This window comes from Anabrus simplex, chromosome 3 (genome assembly GCF_040414725.1).
Source record: "Anabrus simplex isolate iqAnaSimp1 chromosome 3, ASM4041472v1, whole genome shotgun sequence".
Lineage (NCBI taxonomy): Eukaryota > Metazoa > Arthropoda > Insecta > Orthoptera > Tettigoniidae > Anabrus > Anabrus simplex.
Genome location: NC_090267.1, coordinates 243,136,047 through 243,157,061, shown reverse-complemented (window position 1 = coordinate 243,157,061; position 21,015 = coordinate 243,136,047). Strand labels below are relative to the sequence as shown.

Sequence of the window (21,015 nt, the reverse complement as noted above, 5' to 3'; positions counted from 1 at the left end):
GGCAGGGTTACCATTCCTTGAGATAGAACTGCCTCTAAAGAGGGTCCTACCTGCTACTATATCTTCTTTTATCTATAAAATATACTTAAATGAATGTCTTTCCCTCATTTGATATTAAGAATTGGCTGTAACTCAATATCTAGGCAAAATAAATTATTTGAACTTACCTCATATGCCATTGCTCTTAATTTTTCTGCCATGCTTTTGCTTGTCTCTTCTACTAACTTAGAGAGAAGACTCGATCTGTTTTGTAGCAGCACATGTGGATGATCAAATTCCTGCAAAATGAGAGAGTTATTGATATAATATTGTTGCTAATGCATTCTCTACAGTACAAAGCTCCACTAGTATATAAAAACTTCTGGATCAATAATCAGAAAGAATGGTCTCAATAGATGTCACAGGTATCTGAATGAACATAAGTTTTCCATGTTTCCACTGCTCCCACACAGTACGTATTCCTTCCTCATTTTCTTTAGGGCCAACAACCTAGATGTTAGGCCCCTTTAAACAACAAGCATTATTGTCTTCATTGCTCCTTTCCTATTCCACTTTACTTCACTCTGTCCCATCATTGGTACATCCTCTTTCTCCATAAAGTCAATTATCTCTTTAGCTTTCCACATCAGAGTCATTACAGAAGATTTTAAAAAATGACACCAGCCCAATTTTCAGATACTGTTGGCAACAAAATGCTGGTAGAAGAGAGGTACAATTTTTCTAGGTATTATTACAAGGTTCACATTAGTTATTGAAGAGAATAAAATTATTTTTGTAAACTTAAGGAAAATAAACAACCACTCTTAGTGACGTTCATTTTCTATAGTGTATATATGCACAGGCAGTAGTGTATAGGGTTAATTCACCACCCCTCTTGAACTTATTTATTTGAAATATTAAACAATATAGGTCTACATGTATAATAATAATAATAATAATAATAATAATAATAATAATAATAATAATAATAATAATAATAATAATAATAATAATAATAATAATAATAATAATAATAATAATAATACCGGAGGTACTCCTACTCCATACATTTAAACCGAGCGGCTTTTAGAAGGCCATCTGTAATACGAACAGTGAACTGTCTATCAGAAGTTTCGAACTTTATCTTCAGATGTCTCTACTATCGACTTATGTGTCCCCTCTGGTGGGAGGATGAACAACTAGTTTTCAAAGAAATTTGTAGTTTCTGGGTTTACAGAACTGAAATTTTTGTAGATTGTTTTTGTGTTCTAAGGTTACTAGCACTGCTATCCCTTCTTCTTCATCTAATTTATGAACCAATCACGAATTTTGGACATTTATTAAATTAGCCAATCAAAATTGAGGGTGTGTACAGGGCTTCGACCTAGAGAGTTCTGGAACCTTCCTCTCCGCTATAAAACCTGGAACTGTTTGTGCCATGTTGTCTTTTCCATCGCTCCAGTCAAGAGGTTTAGAGTGTGTTCATAGTAGAGGCAGGGAACAAGCCTTGCCCAGTGTTGGTAGGCCCACCAGCTCAAGGTAATGGCAGACATCTTTTAATCATGTGATAGTCTCAGAAAGCTGACTTGAGGGGAAGGTTTCAAAATTCTTTCTTAATGTAAATCTTTTCAATGTAAATGTTTAAGCAAGTCTAAGGACATTATTCGAACTTAGGGAATAACGAGTGTCAACCATCTTTTAATTCCCATTCAACTTGGTACTGGGGTGACTATGATTTTATAAAATTTTAAATCTCTTCTTTTGGAACTTAACTTTTTTCCATCTAGTCACCTCTGTAGTATAGGCTTAGCCTCTGTAACTTCGGGCCATAAGCCCACATAGGGTTTTAAGTGTTTTTTCAAAGGAGTCGAAGTGTTTGCCTTCTAGTATTTTGATTTAGAGCCAGTACCTTAAACCGTTTCTCTTTTCACTAAGGACATGTAGAATAGGCACTTTTGCCTCTGTTAAAAGTTTAACTATTCCTATGTAAGTGTAAATCAGACTGTCGAGTGGGTAAGACAGTGAAAACTGTTTGTATTAATCTAGTGTTAAAATTTAGATTGTGCCTTGGAGAGGCTTGATTGTAATAAGTTTGGAGAGTAGTCTCCTGCCCGTTTGAACATTTGTAACTTTGGAGCTTCAAGATCACTCTGTAAATTATTGTGTACCTGAAGTCAGATCATTATTATTACAAGAGCTGACGAGCTGGTGTTGTTCATCAAGCCTTAAATTCTGAAAGAAAAAGGAAAGAAATAACATTTCAAATTTTTAGAGTTTTAAATTAAGTTTTGATCTTTTCTTTACCCACTCATTCACACCCACACCTTCTTCCACCTCTGTGCTCCATGGTATCCCTGTAATAATAATAATAATAATAATAATAATAATAATAATAATAATAATAATAATAATAATAATAATAATAATAATAATAATAATGTCTGTGCGTCCCACTGCCTACTTTTTCAGTTTTTAGAGATGCCAAGTGACCAGAATTTAGTCCTGCAGGAGTTCTTTTATGTGCCACTAAATCTACCAACATGAGGGTTACATATTTGAGCATCTTCAAATACCACCGGACTAAGCCAGGATCAAACCTGCCATGTTGGGATGAGAAGGCCAGCGATTCAACCATCTGAGCCACTCAGCCTGGCAGTGTGACACTAAAAAAAATAGCATATGATCTCAATTAAGGATCTTCAATTGCTATGTTATAGTCTATGTTAAATTCTAAAATGCAGTTGATTGGCTTGTTGCATATTGTGGCTTGTAGGAATCTTCTGTTCTACTCTTCGCACAAGCAAACTTTTCAATGCAGAATAGGCTACAGAACATCATATCATAACACACCTGTGTCATATGTAAAATAAGCAATAATCACCCACTCTATTGCAGCTTAACAACTTTCAATGGAAAATTATAATATTGTGTGTACTTTTAACATTATGTTAATCTTCAGATAAGGGAAACAGAACTAAATTCATAAAATTATTACTTACTGCCATCCTACCACCATCCATTACTAGCACCCTGTCAGAATCCATTATGGTATTAAGTCTGTGAGCAATTGTCAAAACAGTGCAGTTGATGAACTTTCTTCTGATTGTCCTCTGTATCAGGCTATCAGTTCTAAAACAAAGTGAGTAACAAACCAGGGATAGTCATGAGTGCAGTAATCACAACTGATTTAAAATTCATAAATGTTCAAGTAAGAAAGCAAGCAGAAACAAAATGCAGTACGCAGCAAACAAATAGTACTGAAATTACAAACATACTCTGATACATCATTATAACATGCAAGGTGACGATGGCTTACGTATCTAACTGCATCGGTACAGCACGCATTCAAAATGTGCACCGTTACATCCCATGCATTGTTCATAACTTTCTCTGGATTGTTCAACATATTGATTAACACAGGTTGCCACTAGGCCACAAAAATGTCTATCTTCTCTCATAGTTTGGAAACATTCCTATGTGGGTCATCTGACCGTAAAATAGATTCCTTCAGTACGTCCTATATGTAGGTATCTGGGAGCGTGAGATCTAGGGAGTGGGAAAGGTACGGGAATTCTGTTCCATGAGAAATTAAGTAATTTCTACAATGTTGTTGCCGAAGAGCAAGTACCTCCCCCTTCCTGCTCATGGTGTGGGCTGTAGTACCATCTTACTGCATCTATTGTTGTTGCAGTGGCAGGTTTCTGGTAGCACTCAGTATCGTCTGATGTTCAGAGCAGGTTTGTAATTTCAATAGTGTTTGTTTTGCTGCATTCTGTACTGTATTATATATATATATATAAGTATATAAGCATTTGACAAGCTGAACATCAAACTATATTTCCAAATTTATTTCTGAGTCTTGTGTTCTTTGATATCTTTTCCACCTGACACCAATGACTTTGAAGACATAATATTTTGTTATCGATATAGTTCATTCTTGTGGCTGCCTCCTCATGGGGCAAGTTGTAGTAATAATAAGAAGAAGAAGAAGAAGAAGAAGAAGAGCAGTAATCTGTATCATACCTGGTGAGTTGGCCATGTGGTTAGGGGCATGCAGCTGTCAGCTTGCATCCGGGAGATAGTGGGTTCGAACTCCACTGTTGGCAGCCCTGAAGATGGTTTTCCGTGTTTTTCCATTTCCACACCTTAATTTTTTTTCTATTTGCTTTACATCGCACTGACACAGATAGGCCTTATGGCGACGATGGGTTATGAAAGGCCTAGGAATTGGAAGGAAGCGACCGTGGCCTTAATTAAGGTACAACCCCAGCATTTGCCTGGTGTGAAAATGGGAAACCACGGAAAACCATCTTCAGGGCTGCCGACAGTGGGGCTCGAACCCACTATCTCCCTATTACTGGATACTGGCCGCACTTAGGCGACTACAGCTATCGAGCTCGGTGTACCTTAATTAAGGCCATGGCTACTTTCTTCCCACTCCTAGCCCTTTCCTATCCCATCGTCTTCATAAGATCTGTCTGTGTCGGTGCAACATAAAGCAAATCCTAAAAAATATCCATATCATATGAAACGATCAGTACCATTCAGCTTTGTCATGCAAAGTAAATGAATTTGTTCAACCCCTAAAACCCATGCCTCGTACAATGACAACCAGAGAAAGGCCTTCATAACCACATATCCTGGTCTCTACATGTTAAAACAAACATTCAGCCTTCTCTAATCCTCCCCCTATCTCACACCCAGGATCATCTTCCAAAGATCCCTACAGTCACATTCAGGTGCCCACCAAACCTCAAACACATCCTCACTTGCTATGAACACACTTAAACCACTACCCCTTTCTGGATCTTTCCTCTGTGAACACAACTACTGTAAGACCTGCATATACCCAGCACCACTGTCAACAGCAGTAGCACCATCACCTCCACCACCAAGTCTTACCCTGCAGAAGGTCACCATGACTGCACTTCATGCAACACCATTCGCCAGATTCAATACAAACTCTGCCCAGCTTTCTATACCAAATACTACCAACACACTATCCAAATGAATGGTTACCTTGCAAAACCGATGACACGGATCTCCCTGTCTTCATCTACATACGATTCCATTAAACAACATTTGATGATTGTTTCACAGTTAAAGTCCTTAAATATTTACCCCCATCTTTCTACCCCTCCGCCCATAGAGATTCCAAAGTTGGACATCAACTGGTGCTCAGGTCCAAAGAAGCATCTGGCTTTAATATTAGGTAACTGCTCCTTTATTCCATTCTCTAGTCTAGCCTAGTGTAGCTTGATTTTACCCTATAACTGCAGGTATTTTTCAACAGTGATCAGCACCATTCTTATTCTATTCCACTGCAAAAGGTAGGTAAGGTAAGGGTTATTCTGCCCGAAGGCAGGTTCGAACCTCCGCAGAGGTGTTCCTCAGCCAGAGTTTACGTGCGGTAAGGTGGCCAGTTCCTTTCCGCTCCTCCATTCCCTTACCCCCCACCAACAGCGCGTGGCAACCCATCCAACTCCTGACCACGCCCAATGTTGCTTAACTTCGGAGATCTCACGGGATCCGGTGTTTCAACACGGCTACGGCCGTTGGCTACTGCAAAAGGCTGCAGCCAAAAATATTTCTTTTATGTGAACTAGTATTCACATGTGCTTACATGGCAAGATGCCACTCTCTATATTTTCCCTTGACATATATAAAAGCTAGTTTACATGATCATACTAGGTTTTGCAACTGATTTCATGAAAGTAATTATGTGGACGGTTGTTTACATGGAGACACAAATGAATACTGCAGTTTCATAACTTCTACAGTTTACTCCAGTATTATCATTATCAAGTATATTCACATCCTTGCAGCAACTAGAGTTGTGGAAGAGATGTTAATAATGACACTTAAGACTGAGGAAAATAATAAAATAAACCTATATGGAGTAGGGAATGGATAAAATAGAAGATCACATTTAGGATGTTCTGCAACCTTACTTAAAAAAAAAATAGTTGTAGAAGATCCTTAAAGTTACCATAACTATTTCTGAGATCCAGTAAATTCATACTTTTTTAATATTATGGGGCAATAGATTTATATTCGCATGTTGTACTAGTGGTATGTAAAATTCTGCTGTCTTGCACTAGCCGCTACATACTCACTGGCCAGCCACATATATGTCTCAGCTAAATTTAGTTGCTATTTTTATTTCTGATATGAATCTGAAGTGTTGATATGCACACTGGCCCCACGGTGTAGAGATAGCATGCCTGCCTCTTACCCAGAGGCCCTGGATTTGAGGGTAGGTTTGAGGTCCTTTCAGCCTACGTGATTACAATTGTGGAGCTATCTGATGGTAAGATAACAGCCCTGGCCTAGAAAGCCAAGATTAACAGCTGAGAGGATTCATCGTGTCGACCGTACGACACCTCAATAATCTGCGGGCCTTAGGGCTGAGCAGCAGTCACTTGGTAGGCCATGGTCCTTCAAGGCTGTTACATCGTGGGGTTTGGTTTGGTTCAATATGCACCCATATCAGCCATTTCAATACATTTATGGTTCTTCTGGTAGATTGAATTTGTTGGCTGGCAAGATAAATTTGGTGTCAGTAGTTAGCAAGAAATTTTGTTGACGGTGTTGAGTAATGTTCTGGGCTGTATTTGTGCTTCTAAATAATGTTGTAATGGGTTTATTGGGAGTTTCTTGTTTGAAATGTTTTGGGAACCTCTTAGCTAATGAACTACTTGAAGGAGATATGTACTTACTTCACTGGAACAGTAAATAAGCCTTTTTACATTTGTTTATGTACTATTGCAGCAAAGGACAGACTAGAATCTGTTTCATCTTTCAATGCTTATGAAAATCCTTACTCAAGGTCAACATTGGCAGTTGCCTCATCCAGCACAAGAATGCGATTCTTCCTGAGGAGAGCTCTAGCTAGACACACCAGCTGCCTCTCACCCACACTGAGGTTACCTCCTCCTTCAGTGACCATCCAGTCTAGACTCTGCACTGCTGACTTGAGTTTCACCTGTTCGCAACACATAAAAATATATTAAAATTGAAATAATGGAATGGAATCAACAAGTAACAAACCAAGTCATATAGTACTGTATGTAGGAAGATATGAATATGAACAAGAACACACAATAGAATAAACATAATGACAGGTCAGCATCAGAAGAGCGAGCAGATAAGGACAAATATACTTGTACATACATCTTCGTTACAGACTGTTATGCCTTTCAGCATTCAATCTGCAAGCCTCTGTGAATTTACTAAATGCAACCACAGTCCTCTCTAATTGTAACTAACTCTGTGGCCTTATTTAGTTCCATACCTCTTCTCTTTAGATCATTGGAAAGAGAGTTTAACCGCCTTGGTCTCCCCTTACTTCTCTTACCTTCTGTGATCAAGTCCATTATTCTCCTAGGTAACCTATCTCCCTTTATTCACCTGACAACCCTACCACTAAAGCCAGTTTTTGGATATCACATCATCCATCAAGTTCCTAACTTACAAGGAAGGGTACCCAAGTGTTGTCGCTGACTTTTGAACAAGACTCATTCATTTATATTTCAAAACATTAGAAATGACATTTGGTGTAATTTGATGTGCTATGAACTGCTGGAAGTGGAAGGAGGTGGAGGGCGGGATATGGAGTGTAACAAAAGGAGTAGACATGGAACTGGTCTACTAGTTATGTATTAGAGGTAAATGCGACCTGTTGTATGCATAGACTGTTACAAAATGAAACCAGCTGCAGTAATTAAGTTGTTAGTGAATTTCTTTGGTATTTAGGAGGAAAATCCAACTAGGATACATTGCATAGTTTTTGAACAGATTAGAAAATGGTTACTTGATGAAGACGTTCTTGTTGAGAAGTATAGAACTCTTATGGTAGATGAAGAAGTCACCAATGAAGATGATACTGAAAAAGATTTTGGGGATAATCCAGCGATACAGCTAGAAAATGAAACGACTTCAGAAAGCGGTCTGACATTACGTGGCAGTGACGGAAGCAGTAGTTCCTCATATTATCCATCACCACCAAAGAAGAATAGAACAACATTTCCTGAAGGTTACTTGGCTGCTACTTAGAAAATCTAGACGAAGCAGCCAAGAGCAAATGATCCTCCAAAATGGTGCCCTCCTCGAGTAGGCCTAGACATGTCCCATAAGAGTCAAATTCATTACCATAATGGCACCAAAAAAAACTACAAATAAAAACCAAGACAGTTTTGCAAAACATCGAAAAAATGCTGAAACAACACAGCCGAAACAGTAAAGTGATATAAGAAAGAATAAATAATGAGGTATGTGATCAGTTCATTGCAATGCGAAAACAACATGGAATTATACGTGACCAAACGCTATGAAACTGGGCGATGTCTTTTAAAGCACAAATTGATCCAAACACCACCTTAACATTCAAAGCTTCCAAATCATGGCTGTCCATTATTATTTTTGAGTTGTTGTTGTACCATTCCCTCATAACATACTCGAGTGCACAGTTAAAAATAAGAGGTGACATTCCGTCACCCTGTCTTAAACTAGTTGTTACCAAGAATGGTTCAGAAAGTTCTCCTCTGAACTTAATTTTAGAAATTGTATTAGTTAGAGTTTCAATCAATTTGATTAGCTTTGGGTGAAGTCCAAAATTTCTTAAAATTTTTAATAATGAAGTCTGTTGATGGAGTCAAAAGCATTCTAGAAATCTTTAAACATTATTGAAAGGGGCTTGTTTCATTTTCTGTAATATGACATGACTAACTTCAAGGTTATTACAGTATTTGTTCGGAGCAGCTTCTCCAAGGTCTGAAGCCTCCCTGGTATTCACATAACTCTTGATCAAGTTGTTCTTTAATCCAATTATATTGTATCTTAGAGAAAACCTTATACATGCAGTCAAGGATGGAAATACCTCTATAGTTGTCTGGATTAGTTCTTTCACCTTTCTTATGAACAGGATTAGTTATAGTTGTTGTCCATTGTTCTGGGAATTGTATTTCAATTGATTACCAAAGGCTTTGTAATAATCTCTAGAAATGGTTTTGTAATAATTTTCTTCAGTAGAGTTTATTAAATCTTTTTTATATTTTCTCTTACCGGTAATTCTTCTAATCAGTTGGGTGAATTCTTTTCTGACATTCTTGAGGTTCATGGCATTTTCTTCTATTTTGTGGGCTTGAAATTTAAACCAAGATTGATGTCTTTCTTCATGCATTCTATAACCTTGTGATTCAAATGGATCTTCTGTTAAATTTCTCATTTCTTGGAGCCCTACCACAAGAATATTTTGCATATCTAATTCATCTGTGAAGTTCTTGAGCTCTCCGGTTTTCAGTAAGGAGTTTATATTGTATGTCACAATGTAGTTAATATGCTTATGTTTAATTCTATATTTGTATGGTTGGTTATATGTATGTATTTTTGAGTGTTCAAATTCTTGTCTTTTAGGTGACTACCCACCGAATCCGATGTAGTCTTCTATTTAGTTAAGGCGTTGGACGGTGGAAATCTTTTAGTAAAAGACTTTTCCATACCTGACTATCAAACGGTTATCAACCTTAAGTAGAGCAACTCCGATTCGTAACTATGGTTGTTAGCCACAGAAGATATTTATTCAGCCGCCACTAACATGTGAAACAGACGCTATTGGGGTAATGATCTGAACCAGTGCCTTAGAACTTTGATATTGTGGATTTCCTTGTGAAAGAATTTGTCCTTATATACGTAGTCTAGCTGCCATTCTCCTTTTTTCCAATCAGGATGTTTCTAAGTTTTAAGTGTGTGTCATTTTCTTTTAAAATATGTAGATTTGGAGATTAGTCCATGGGTTCTGCAAATTTCTATGAGTCTTTGGCAATTTCTGTTAGTATATTTATGAGGAGCCCACTTTCCTACTACATCTCGATACTACTTTTCTTCTTTTCCTTACCCAGTTGAGCGTTAAAGTCCCCTATAAGGATCTTGATGTTATTCATATTTATTTTATTCATTGTCTGATCAGCGAGATCCCAGAACTTACAGACTTCTTGCTGAGTTTTTGTTAGGAAATGTTTTTCATTGGTAGGGCCATGAGCATTTATGATGGTGTATAGTTTGTTTGAGATTTGTAAAGTTAGAATTGCAATTCTTGGTGAAAGGGTTTTAAAATCAATTAAGGAATCTATTATTTTCAAATTTACTATAAATCCTGTTTCAAATTAGGGGTAATGTTTCATGACCCTTTGGCCTTTATTGCCTCAAGATGTTTTTATTCTGGCTGTAATTTTATGGCTTTAAGCCAACCCTCCCCTTTTTTCCGGGCTTGGGACCGGCAACAACAACTACTGAGCTACTCAATCCACCCCGCAGATACTGCATGCAGAACTCACTTCATTACTGGTTGACAATATTCAAATTGCCTCAGGTCTCTCCTTCATCAATATGAGTGACATATCTTCGAACCTTAGACAGCTTTGCTAATGATACATGTGCGTGCCAATCATAATGAAGGAAGAACTGGTATTGCTTTCACCTAGCCTGTTTTACCAGTTTTACGGAAACCTTTCAACTGTAAGCAGCTGCATAACTCACTAACCAAATATAAAACAGTAATAATTCACCTTTATAAAATAATATTCCTGTGTTAAAAAGAACTGCCAAGAGGCAGCCTTGAACCTGCATTCTTGCAGTCTGCAGTCCATTGACTTAACTGTTGCACTATCAGCACTGCATAAAATAGTTCCTCATTAATTCACTGATAAACATTCATATATGTAGGCCTATATACTGTTAACTGTATTTTAATATCAATAAGGACTTGGTTGATCACCGTCTTGAAATACACGGAAGCGGAGTGAATTACACTTATATGTTGGAAAGTGCCACAGCCATTTTTGACTGGCAAGAGCCAAAGATTAATGCATGCAAGGGAAGTATTTCATCTTGAAAAATCTTGAAAAGAAGAAATATATATCTGTTGACTTTCCAAGAAATGCAAGATTTTTCCTTTACTACTGAGACAATTTGGAAGATTGAATGTTATATATATATGTATGTACAATAATTTTCACAAAGACGGAGATATTGAACAAAAATGTAAAATCACATTTCACCCCATTTCACCCCTTTAAAATCAAAATTTTTAAAATTTATTATTTTGTGCGCATGTACGCTATGGTAGGAACATATCCTCAAATTTTCATACAATTATCCTCAGTAGTTTTTGCTGTGCATTGATTATCAGTTGGGCCGATGACCTTCGATGTTAGGCCCCTTAAAACAACAAGCAGCAAGATTATCAGTCAGTCAGTCAGTCAGTCAGTCAGTCAGTCAGTCAGTCAGTCAGTCAGTCAGTCAGTTAGTTAGAGTCAGTCAGTCAGTCAGTCAGGACATCTTGCTTTATAGGTATAGATTACAATCCTTCATATGTTTAAGAGTTTCACTCAAACTTATATGTCTACTAACGTCATTCCACACCATCTTTCCGCTGACAACTCAGAATATATCTGCACCACTTATTGTTAGTCAAGCAGTTTATTTCCTTACTTCAAAATCATCCCAGCCTGAAGTTTGCGACATTTTTATAACAATACTCTTTTGCTGGAAATCACCCACAGCAAATCATGCTGCTTTCCTTTGGATCTTTTCCAATTTTTGTATCAAGTAATCCTGGTGTTTGTCCCATACACTGGAACTATATTGTAATAAGCTGGCTATGGTGGCGGGGTTGTGAGGTGAATGAAGGATAGGTTATTTAGGAGAAGAATGGGGTCTTACCAGAGACTTATAGGCCCCCTCTTTTAAATCCTTAATACAACCCTTAAATACCCTCATAACCATATAGAGAGATCTATATCCTTTATTTACAACCTTATATGAACACCTAGGTACTTACAGTGGTCTATGTGAGGTACTTTCATCCCATCAACACAGTAAATAAAACTGAGAGGACTTTTCATCTTGGTGAAACTTACAAGCTGACTTTTGATCTTGTTCACCATTATACCACTGTCTGCTCTCCATGAAGGAGAGAAAGAGAGGGAAAATCTCAGGCTTAAAGAGATTCTTGTTGATTGAGTCTACTCTCAAAATCATAAAGAATTGAATGAAAATGTTCTCCAGTCATTTCAATGTTAGAACAGCAGACAGTAAGGACATGGCAGCAGGTGGTCCCAGGTGCAACAGCATAAGCTTCACTCTTTTGAGTCCCACAATTACCAGCCAAAATATGCTTCTGACAAGAAGCTTTTACTTCAAATCCAGAAAGTTAAATAATCACCCTTGTATGTAAAGAAAATATCACCAGCTACTACTGTGCATGTAGGTTTTAAAGTGCTCTCAAAATTGTGGTGTTGCATGGAGAGAAAATGAAGTTGACATCACATCTAATAAAATGCTGCCAAATGTAGAGCAAGAAATCACATTGGAAAGATTTCATATTTCTATCTAGCTATAGAAACAAATTTGAAAACTAAGAAAAATAGCCTATTTACTAGCGTCAATGTGAGAGTCATCTGAAGCCAAATCATCTTCATTTTATCATAATCACAAAGACGCACACACGCGATGCTGTCAGTTGTGTACACTGATTTATTTACAAATTATATATAGGCCTACATTATACATACACATTAATAAACCACCATTTTGAACAAAACACTTGACTGAATCAAAGAAGAAGAAGAAGTAGAAGAAGAAGAAGACTGCCACATTAATATGTCAACCAACTAAAACACCACAAAATCACAACATGAGTTCACACACTGAGTTCGAATAATGACTCCTCACTAACAATTGAACTCCGCTGCCCAAGACTGTCTCTTTATATACCTTGCCTAGCCAGGCTTTCAGGCTTCTAGAAAAGTATGACACAACATGCTTTCTGGTATCTTCTTGAGTCTCCAATAACCTAGATACAAATGGACAGAAAATTCTGTAAAACTCTAGTGACAAAGGTGCATTGTTCTGGACTATTACCCTGTGTTGCATAACATTACATTGGATTTATACAGCATATTTACAGGTAATATTAATTACATGTTCTTACATTAAATATAGTCTTATTAACCATTTAACTGCCAACGTCCGATAATCAGACGTTGGAGGTTCAGTCTAAGAATGCCAGAAAAAGATATTTTCCAAGTTATTTATTTGTTTTAATAATGTATAATACATGCATTGGACTAGTATTGGATTAAATAAGACTATATACAAGTTTAGTTGAGGAACTTGCTGCTGAGTGGCTTGGTGACCAAGCGGCAATTCAGCTCCCGCAAGCGGGCAATGAACCCCTTACTCTTTTAACGGAAAAAAAAAAAAAAAAGAACGCAACTGTTCCATTGCAGAAAGATCAGCCCTAGTCAAAGTGATAAATGGAAAAAGACCAGATACATTTGTAAATAGTGTAAGAAGGGTGTACACCCTTTGTGCCTCCCTAAGCACATTTGTTAGAACACATCATAAACATGTGTAAATATTAGTAAATAGTTTCCTGTATCATATTTTTTAGTCCAAAAGTGATTTTTTGGGTGTAAGTTTGTGTGAAATAAACATTAGTAATCATTTTTTTTACTTAAAACGAACCAGGAACTGCAGCATTTGCATATAATGTCAGATTAGAAAATTTCACTTTTATGTAGTAGTAATAATAATAATAATAAAAATATTGTAACTGTAATATTGTACATAAAGCTTTATTTTTTATATGTGGCATAGGAAACACCACCTCTCTAAAATAATGCAGTTTTTGGTAGTAAAAATATATATTTTTTCTTAATATTTTTTATCATGAAATACTTTTTTCTTCAAAGAAAGAAAATATTTATTTGAATTATCACTCATAAAATAAAAATTTATAAAATAAAGGTGCATTAATTTACATCAATAAAATGCCTGAAGCATTACCTTCAAAACAAAAAATGCCTGTCCAATTTACATAAATTGAACAGAAATTATTACGAATAATTTACTGCAAGGTAAAAGGTGCTCATTAGGCTTTAACAGTATAGGACATGGACACCACACATGAGGCTGGTGGTCAAAGGGTTAATATACCTACAGCAGACATATCGTGACATAACCTCACATGTTTTGTTGCATAAGACAGATCATACAACACACAAATAATAAATGATATGACCACAATTTATACCAAACAAAGTCCGTACTGACAACCTGTCATACATAACTATGTAGATAATAATAATAATAATAATAATAATAATGATAACAACCACCACAATACCTATTAAGTGAGCTCAATATTTTCACTATTTATCCATGGGTTTAGAGAATTTTTTCCAAGTTATACTAGTCCATTACACACGTGCATTAAGTAACAGAGTCATGAAATGGCGTATGGCTTTTAGTGCTGAGAGTGTCCGAGTACATGTTCGGCTCGCCAGGTGCAGGTCTTTCTATTTGACACCCGTAGGTGACCTGCACGTTGAGATGAGGATGAAATGATGATGAACCCAGCCCTCGTGCCAGCGAAATTAACCAATGATGGTTAAAATTCCCAACCCTACCGGAAATCGAACCCGGGACCCCTGTGACCAAAAGCCAGCACGCTAACCATTTAGCCATGAAGCCAGACAACAGAGTCATTATTCATACTGACAATCAGGCTATCAAGTGTGACTTCCTTGATGCCATCTTTTCTCAAGATTTCCTGCTCAATTGCCTCCACATTCCTACAGTAACTAGCAATCAGAATCAGTGACCTCAGAGAATGCACTGACAGTCCTTTCCTATAATTTAAGTAACATGTTGCATGTCACATTATGTTCTAATAATACCCTTCTTATTTTGACCATACCAGTTCTATGGGGTTAAGGTCACAACTGTAATGGAGCAGATGAAGAACCACATGTCTGTTTTTAGCCACCAATACATATATCGCAAACATTTCTTTAGGACAGTTTACTGGCAGATATTAAGCTGTGCCAAACATCTTCCCTCATGCCAACATTAAGCACTAGCCTATTCTGTATTTTTGTAGCCAGTTACACATGTCATATTTAGTTTCATATCTTCTAGGGCTTTTCCTCTTGTCTACAATGATAAGGACGATTATCCAATGTCATAACTGAATGCCAGAGTCAGATGAGGGAATATTTTCGAGCTGAACTCCCTCGAAATTTGCTCCATTCATTTGGTTGTGATAGTCACCCTGCGATGAACCAACCTGAAATATTCATTGAGAATTCTGAATAACACCCAAGAGTGACAATATAAGTCTTCAACATGCACTTCCCCAAGCAGTGACTCCCATAATATTATTCTTTCTTTTCCAGTATTTCCCTACAGTCAAATTACAGTGAAACCTTGGTTCTCCATTTTGGGGGGGACCACTAGAAGAAAACGTAAGATACGGGAAAACGGAAAATCAGCGAAAGAATTAAAATTATCAACAATTTGGCTAAATATCACACTAATTAAGTGTATACAGTTATAATCTAACAAACACCCCTAAAACAAACCAAAGTAAAGCCCTAATGGACCTTGGCCTACCAAGTGACCGCTGCTCATCCCAAAGGTCTGCAGATTATGAAGTGACAGATGGTCAGTGTGACGAATACTCTTGGCTGTCATTCCTGGCTCTCTAGACCAGGATCGCCATCTCACTGTTAGATAGCTCCTCAATTAACAGTAATCATGTAAGTTGGTGGAGCTAAACTAGTCCTCATATCAAGGTAAAAATGCCTGACGTGGCCAGAAATCGAACCCGGGACCTAAGGATGAGAGGCAGGCAAGCAAGACCGTGCGACCAGCTTAAAACATTAATTACATGAGTTACAAATCTCAATACCTTACATTCATTTTACCGGGGAAACTTCGTCAGTTTCCCTTGAAAACCTTTTCATATCAGCAACTTCGATCAGTCAAGCTCACTGAATTATCTAAAAAATAACGCCGAGCCGAACAACAATCCATTTAATTTAATCTAATTAAATAAAGCATGTCAGACACAAAAGTGCCCAACATGATGGCAAAATCACTTTTTCAATCTTCCGTTGTAATTTGGTCACTGGTATATTGTTTGTAGTAAGTTTCTGGAAATCTTGTACTGCGTAGATTTAGGCCTACATCGACTTTTAAAGGTTATATTGAACTTGAGAATATGGTTTTGGATGTACGTATTGATTCTGAAAAGTTCTCTAATGCATTAAATATTCAATCCTGCCTGTCACTAATCATAAGCAGATAGGAAGAGAAAATAAACCCACCAAAACTCCAGAAATTTCGGTTTATTCATGACCTGAAGCTCAGCTGGAAAGTGTGCTTGCTGCACAAACCAGTGCGAGTAGGAAATTCTGAGTTTTAAATTGCAAATGAAATGATTGCTTTTTTTATAAGGACATTTAACATAAAAATGTAAACTTAAAAATCCTCCGTCTTATATATTAGGACCAAAATAGTAATGGGTTTATATATCTCGTATCCAATCATATTAAGATACTAGATTCATGTTAGGAAGGAGCAATTTCGATTCCTGTCTGAAAGCCCAGTGTCTATATTATATACTGTAGCATCCTGTGGGAAAGTGCCAAAAACCTGTTCAGCAATACAATAGAAAAAAATCAAAAATAAACATCTAACCCTGGACACAATGTAGATCAGTGGCGGTGCATGACCCTTATCAAAGTGTTAGCACACTAGTTTGTAGAAACATGGATAAAAACAATGAACGGGTATTAAAGCTCAATACATCTACGTATATTGCATCTTGTAACACACTTCTATCTGGCAATTTTTGGCAGCAAAAATGTCTATAACAGAATCATGGAACCCCAGGTTCTTCCTTCAGCTTTTCAGGAGGTTCTTTTCAATTGAAATTAATGACAATTTTAATCATATTTCTTGTGCTTGCATACTTCTTAAATAAGTTTTTATCCACTTCATTGCTGATAAAGTTTGTTTGAGAGAGGCGCTATTAGCAGGAATTGTCAAAATTAAAGAACTGAGTTTTAACTGAAGGTAATGCCACATTTAACCCTCAACATTAACATAGTCTACAGACATGTCGTTTCCTTAGTACATAATAACTGTTAACATCACAAACTCCCTTTGTTGTCCAAACATTGGTGTCTGTTGTAAAATAAAACACAAGGGCAGCAATACAAGGAACATGACTTCTTACAGCCACACAGCCATGTATCATTTGTGTATCAGGAATCATTAGAATGACGCATTTTGCTTCTTCTTTCTGTTATCATAGCTGATATATTAGGGGTAGGTCTCTCATTTTCTGTGATTTATGTCTAAGGAGCAAGAGTTCGGCTAGAGAATGAATGTGTTAATAAGTCCTCAATAACACAGTCCCCTTCATCCTCCATCATAACTGAATCTCCCTTTAACAAAAAGAAAGCCATAGCAAGCACAAGACACACTCCTAATGATCACCACTGAATACTGCATATGATTACTGTTAAGTTAGCCTCTCAACTGCAGCAAACACGCCAGCCTAGTTCCCAGCATGGTTAGCTCTGTGCAGTATTTCTGAGTGCATCGAATGTGCAAGCGCGCGCCAATCAAATTCAAACTCCTCCTGTTTGCCTCGGCAAAACGGCAGACAGAGCGCACAGTCGGCATATCTTTATCATGCGACAGATGCGAAACTAAGCTTTCATAAATTTAAATGGTATTTATGCGGAAGAGGATTAAGTTTTATGGTTGTTATAATATAGTATACAGTATTAAATAAAGAATTTATATGCCATAATATTACGTAGTCATATTCATTGATCTTTTGGTTTAGATGGTATTAGTCCGGCTAGCAAGGCAAACATAGACCCACCGTGCCTGGTACCGGTAGCAGTTTTATAAGTACATGCGAACATTGGACGAAACTCATTCCATTTTCAAGTAGAGCTGTTGAAATATGCTCTGTCTCCTTCCAGTAGCTGTGGCCACTTTGCTTTATGATTTCCAAGGATTCCTTAAATAATACCAGCTGAATGTGATGCAAAGATGGTCCTTTAAGCAAGTTCACCACTGACCACTTTCCCAGTACAGTACTTGCTCTAATTATTGCAACAACGGGATGTTAACATCAAAATCCATAGGTATGTTGTAGCCGTCCTATGGTGAGATACTATTTCCTGAAAAATACTTGATCAAGGATTTAGTGGTGATGGGACTGACATTTCTGGACGGTTGATCTGGGAAATTGTTCTTTCGAGGAATGGATAATGTGGGATTTTTATAACATGATTTAATTAGAATGTTCAGGGACCATATAATTTGAATGAATAATCCAGGAAAATTTAGTTTCCGGGAGTGGATAATCAAGGTTCCACCCTATTATCAACTTATGATTCACCATTTCTCTTTCCTGAAATGTTTTAAATAATAGATCTTGCATGCCAGTCAAGAATATCATGGCACTCTAGTAATAATACATGTTTGTTCTAACTTTCATTCTCACAAAACCCATACTTTAAAATAAAGACAAGTTGGCTTCCATTTCCAGTCTATTTTACGTCGTAAAATAGGGATGAGTTTATGAATTGTGAAGATGATTTCTTTATTATGTATAATTCCTCGATCATATCTCAAATAACACATATTTTTTAAACCCATCCAGCATGACCTCATCATGCTTCCTCATTTTAAAAGAAGATAATTATGCTACCCTCGCCTTTATTGGAGTATTAAATCATTCAATGCAGTGAAAGCACAATACCTTTTCCTGTGAGATGCCCCTGGAGATCTGTCTGGATAAAACACACTGAAACTCTTTATCTTCTTAAAAGTCAAGACAACTGTGCTGGAATAAACACTGGCTCTTTTTAGTAATTGATTAAAGAGCACCTTAAATGTTTTGTTCTCCTTCCTCTCACAGCACGCTACAATATTCACAATAATCTTTCTCTTGTCACTATGGAATATGTGGCAGTTTCCTTTAGGAGGTGTTTTACGATCTTCTGAATATCCAAGAACAGCTTCTACTATTTTCATGCCAGTTCAATGTAGTTAACAGAAGCTAAATGTCTTGTAGGAATATCATAGTCAATTACATTAACTTATATGTACCAAACAAGCAATACAGAACGAGTGTCGCAAAAGGATTGTGAGCACTGCCCTTTAGACATGTTTTTCCAAATTCCCTGACCAGTCCATGATGAGATGCACCAAGGAAAGAACTATGGAGTAGAGAGATTTTAAAAACGTGCACGAACAGTACTCACTTCTATATGATAATGGCAGTAACACTGGTGGACGTAAAGTTCTTAATGTCCACTTAATATCAGCAATGGCTAAAAATACAAATGTTGGAAGGATAATTTGAAGTTTTAATGTAGATGACAACTTTTCTGGAGGACCTACTTTGTCAAAAGCAATGCATGGACAGATGTGTGTACTCTCCCATGGTCATAGTTGTTAAGTACACTATATAACTTGTAAATGTAAAAAAATAAGCCAATTTATATATTTTGCATTTTGTTTATCTATTTAAGCATTTTCATTTATGTCATCTCCCAACATTAGTTGGTAATTAAATTGAAAATATAATACCCAAATGTAAAACTGACGCCAAGATCACGAAAGATTTTCCTCAACATATACTGTTTATCAAAAAGATTTCATATAGCTGATAACGACATTCTCTTTCTAAACAGTAATAATAATTACATCCTTGACATATACTTTTTATCAAAAAGTTTTTGTATAGCTGATAATGACATTCTCTTTCTAAATAGTAATAATAATTACATCCTCAACATATACTATTTATCAAAAAGTTTTCATATAGCTGATAATGACATTCTCTTTCTCAATAGTAATAATAATTACATCCTCAACATATACTGTTTATCAAAAAGTTTTCGTATAGCTGATAATGACATTCTCTTTCTAAATAGTAATAATAATTACATCCTCAACATATACTGTTTATCAAAAAGTTTTCATATAGCTGATAACGACATTCTCTTTCTCAATAGTAATAATAATTACAAACATATAGTAAATACCATAGTTATCTTATATTAATAAAACAATAATGTCCAAGTTTAATCCCTTGGTAGTTGATTTTTGTGATAAGTGAACATTCCTCTATTAAGGAAGTGAGTAAAGTTAAATAATAAAATATTATATAAACGTTTATATTTACATGTTTTTTCATTCCATTGTTATAAAATTCTTGTTAAATTATTTTTCTTCAAGAACCAGCTTGGCCAAATTTCTTTGAGAGTAGACTCCTCCTCCTCCTCCTCCTCCTCCTCACTGATACACATTCTTTCCAAACATATTGGCATTATAAGTTTTACGTCAAATCAATTTCAAAACATTTTGGATCCAACAAAATATATTTCACTTATTCAGCCTGGGTTTCTTCATATGGGAAGAATTCTGTAAGGTTTATTGCAGATACATGATGTTTCTTTTACTGTTATTTTGTTTATCCTATTGTGTGTTCCTATCTTCTTTCCTAGTTTCCTATTTTTGATGATTTATATTACTATACTTGACTGTTTTGCTTTCATTACTTATATAACATCAGATTAAAGGAAACATTAAGATAAAATGTTATCAAGGGTCTTATCTTCTTACTCATTTCTCTGAATTACATACATATATACATTTTGATTCAAACAACCATGTTAACAAATTTATAAAATGTTTCAAGTCATCTTTGAAGATTTAAATATAATCTGTTCAGAGAGAACAGTTACCCTAAATGTGCATACCGGTACTGTATTTAATTACACACAGAAAATTTGGAATCGTATTGATATTAACTAAAAGCACCGAGCAATATGGTGAAAGATTTTCAAAAATATTATACCTTAACTGAGAATGCAAATAAAGTTGCTGATTTTTAAAATTAATTGTTTCTCTTCAAATGAATGAAGAATCTAATGTATTATTTAGTCTTCCATAGAAAATAGTTAATCTTTAAGCTGAATACTCATAAAATATAAAAAAATCTCCCACTCTCCCAAGAAGAAGTTGACAAATATTCACTCTCTGTAAAACAGTCATTGAATGACATATTGAGGAGCGATATTGAAGTTCTTATTTACAGATATTTGATTATATAGCTCTAGGCTCTTTTGAAAATTCTCCAATACATATCCAGTACGT

At 36.2% G+C, this 21,015-nt stretch overlaps 1 protein-coding gene across 2 annotated transcripts in view; it reads right to left on the bottom strand.

Moving 5' to 3' along the window:
- Positions 1-21,015, bottom strand: part of LOC136866194 (ATP-binding cassette sub-family C member 4) — a 371,709-nt gene that overhangs the window by 18,026 nt on the left and 332,668 nt on the right. For both annotated transcript variants that reach the window (XM_067142938.2, XM_067142939.2), the window contains exons 22-24: positions 6,804-6,964; positions 2,979-3,108; positions 168-278 (exon numbers count right to left, since the gene is read on the bottom strand). In XM_067142938.2, coding sequence (XP_066999039.2) covers positions 168-278; positions 2,979-3,108; positions 6,804-6,964 — 402 coding nt within the window. The remainder of the gene's footprint in view (positions 1-167; positions 279-2,978; positions 3,109-6,803; positions 6,965-21,015) is intronic.